A 3,844-nucleotide genomic window follows, 5' to 3' on the forward strand; every position below is an offset into this window, starting at 1 on the left:
AATAATTGTATATCAAATTTTGTGCTTTAATTGGCTATATTTTTATTGAAATACAAGTAAAGGCTCAAAAGTTAAAATAAATAAAAGAAATCAAGAAAATTTGTGAAGAGGAGAACAGGGTGTGCAGCATCCTGGGGTCTTGTCATTCTTCTACATATAGTACCTGTCAGCATCTCTGTTTTCAAAACCACAATCACTTTTAGGGTATAATATAGCTCAGTTCTAATCACAAAAACTGTCTTTCTGAATGGGATTTAATGTTGGTGGCGCTCCATGCAACAGATCATTTGTTGGGGGCAACTCAAAACAATGGCAACAAGACTCAAGGAATCCCGGTTCCCACTTTTCCCTACCTACCAATTTTTGTGATCTACAAAATGTCACTTACATATGCTTGCTTCCCTCTTCCTTATAGTGATAATAGCTGCCCAAATGTTATTCTTACTGAAGTAAATATGTTGCCTCTTTATCAGCCTCATGAGGGCCTCTTTGATATCCTTGTTCCTCAGACTATAGATCAGAGGGTTTAACAGGGGAATAAAGATAACATAGAAAATGGACAGCACCTTGTGCTTCATGGAGTGGCTAGAGCCAGGATGCATGTACACAGAGAGGCATGTGCTATAGAAGAGGGTCACAGCAGCCAGATGGGAGACACAGGTGTTGAAGGCCTTGGCACTTCCTTTAACTGAGTATATTTTCAGGATGGAGGCTGCAATGAAACCATAGGATAAGAGGATAACAAACAAAGAACCCAACCCCATAAACATAGCTACCAGGAAAACAATCATTTGGCACATGAATGGATTGGAGCAAGATAGAGAAATAACCTGAGTTATGTCACACAAAAAATGTTGAATGATATTTGGTCCACAGTAGGAGAGATTAAAACAAGGGAGTACATGAACTAGACTAGTGAGAAAACCACTAGCACAGGCCCCAGCAATCATCTTCCAACAGCGGCCGGGTACCATGATGGCTGAGTACTGCAGAGGGCTACCGATGGCGACGTACCGGTCATAGGCCATGGCAGCCAAGAGGCAGCACTCAGCCAGACCCATCCAGGCCCCGACAAAATACTGAGTGGCACAGGCCATGAAGGAAATTGTTTTCTCATCTCTTAAGAAGTCTGAGAGCATCCTTGGGCTGATGGAGGAAGAATAGCAGATGTCTATAAATGACAGGGAACTGAGAAAAAGGTACATGGGTGTGTGCAGGTTGGAGTTGATCTTGATGACAATGATAAGACATAGGTTCCAGAGGAGGGTCCCAAGGTAGATGCCCAGGAAGACTGGAAAGAGGATGAGCTGCAGCTCTTTTTCATCTGAAAGTCCCAGGAGAATAAACATGGCTACAGAAGTGTGGTTCTCAACCCCTTCCATAGATTTGTTTGGTGCCATCTGCTAGGAAAGGGGCAGAGAAGGAAGTGGTTTTATTCCAAAAAATAAAAGGAAAAACAAATAATTTTTTTTTTCAGTCAGGCTGCTGACTAAATATGTAACCTTGAATCATCAAGGCTGAGTTATCTTGTGCTGTCCATGTACAATCAACAACTGTAACTTTAAAAATCTCTTTGATAAATATTCTCTGTCTATGAGACAAAAGACAGCAAATCATCATTAGTACGATATCATGTAAAATTTTATGTTTCTCATGCCAGGTTTTGCAAATATATGGGACTTTGGAGATTGGTCAATGAGGAAAATACTGTCATTTCTCTATATGGTGTAATAGGACAATATTGCTCAGGCATGGATCTGCCATTCACTCAATTCTTGGAGACACCCCTGAATTATTATGGGCCTCCTGTGTAAAATGAGGATGCTGGAGTAGATCCTCTATAAAATGTCTTCACAAATTAACATCCAATATATTTATAAACAGGGAGTATTGACAATTCTCTTACTGCTTTTCTTTTCTCATAATGCCTGGAGAGATAAAAGAATAATATAGCAGGATGATGTGAGATGTGACATACCAAGAATCAGCTTAGAAATAGATGTGACTTAACTGACTTAATGACTCTGGAAAGGCTCCTGAGAAGTTAAAAAGAGATGATGAAGGAGCCATTATGCTCACAACTTGCAGGTGCATGTTTTTCTTTTCTCAAATCAGAGATATTTATGAGGTATATTTTCTAGGACAGTGATTTTTAGTCTTCTTGTGGTCATTGACAATTTTTAAAAACTTTTATAATCTCTGAACGCTTTATCCAGGAAACTGTGTCTACTTGCCACTTTTCCATACAGTTTTTCTTTGTTGTTGTTTTTTTTTGTTTTTTGTTTTTCGGGGTTTTGTTTGTTTGGTTTTTTTGTTTGTTTGTTTTTGATTCTCAATTGCCCTCAAGTGTATCCTTGGTGCTCAAGTTAAAGACTTTTCTCCTACAACAGTGAGTGACTCGAACTCATGTAAAGGATAAGATACTTAGGTGATAGGATTATGGAAAGTTGTTGAAGAAGAGGAACCCAGGACGTGTTCTTTCCTCAGAACAAGAGCAGAATAGGCCCACTGCTACTACCACTACACTCACTGCTGAACTAGCTGGTGACTTTGTCAGTATCCAGTACCATCGCCCACCTTCCCACAGTGAGTTTTGCACTATCCACGGATGCTTCCACCTGCTGTGTTGCTCCCTCTGGTAGCCATACCAACCAGTGCTGTAGCACTGCTCAGACCAGCTTTTTCCAGGATCCCTGCACATTCTGCTGCACCAGTCAGCATGGCCATGTTTGGGAACTCTGCCACAGCCTCCTGCAGTGCAGCAGCCATCTCTAGAAGCTACGTTGCCACCACAGTCACATCAGCCACTCTTGGGACCTTTGCCCAAACTGCCTCAACAGACAGCCCTGCTATGCATGGGAATTCCTGCCATAATTGCATGCAGTGTGGCTTCTCCCACCATAGCTATCACACCAGCCAGACCAGCTGGGTGTGGGACTCCCTGATGATGCTGAAGTAGTAGCCAGCCTGACTGGCCTGAGACCACTGTTTGCAGTGCAGGACCCATCCCCAGCAGCCATCTACATCTCCGCACCCACTAGACCATTTGCATGCAGGACTTCTGCACAAGCAGCCTACCCAGCCAACCCAACCATACATGGTACTCCTGCCACATGTGCCTGAAGAGTGACAGCCATTGCCAGCAGCTGTCCACATCTCTGCCCAAGCCTGGCCAGTCATGCACCAGACCCCTACCAAGCTGCCTCACCAATAAGCCCTGCTATACCGTGGACCCTAGACCTAGTTGCATGCAGTGCAGCTGCTACCATTCTAGCAATTACACCAGGTGGATGAACAGGGTATGGGCCGACCTGCCACAACCTACAGTGCTCTCCCACACCTGCCATGTCACCAGCGCACCAATCAGACGACCCGCATGCAATCCCTCTCCACACCATTGCACCAGCCAGCCAGGTTGCATATGAGATCCCCTCACAAGCCAGACAGGCTGAGCATTGGATTCCCACCATAGCCACTTGCAGTATGGCTGCTGCCTCCACCATCACACCAACAAGTCTGGCCATGTGCGTGATCCCTGACCATATCATTGCAGCAGCCAGACTGGTGATGGGTGGGACTTGATGTTGGCACTGAAACAGTAGCCAGCCCTGGGTGTGGGAACCAGGTTACTACTGCCTGCACGAGTACTCCCATTGCTGCCACTTCTGGAATCCATACACACCACTACCATTGCCACTGCACCAATCAGACTTGCAGAGTAGGACCCACAACTGGCACTACGCATTGACACAGGAAAACTCACAAGCAGAGCCCCCGGAAAGAGGTAAGCCCACATAGACCCACATCTCAGCGGCCAAAACCACAGGGAGAATTACACTCATGT

General features: G+C 44.7%; 1 protein-coding gene across 1 annotated transcript; it reads right to left on the reverse strand.

Annotated features, from left to right (window-relative positions):
• Window positions 1–380: 380 nt before the first annotated feature.
• Window positions 381–1,400, reverse strand: LOC103609641 (olfactory receptor 5A1-like). The gene has a single exon (XM_008593940.1). It carries the CDS (start codon window positions 1,398–1,400, stop codon window positions 381–383), a length of 1,020 nt encoding a protein of 339 aa, XP_008592162.1.
• Window positions 1,401–3,844: the final 2,444 nt, after the last annotated feature.

The sequence above is a fragment of the Galeopterus variegatus genome, unplaced genomic scaffold, assembly GCF_000696425.1.
Source record: "Galeopterus variegatus unplaced genomic scaffold, G_variegatus-3.0.2 Scaffold9884, whole genome shotgun sequence".
NCBI lineage: Eukaryota > Metazoa > Chordata > Mammalia > Dermoptera > Cynocephalidae > Galeopterus > Galeopterus variegatus.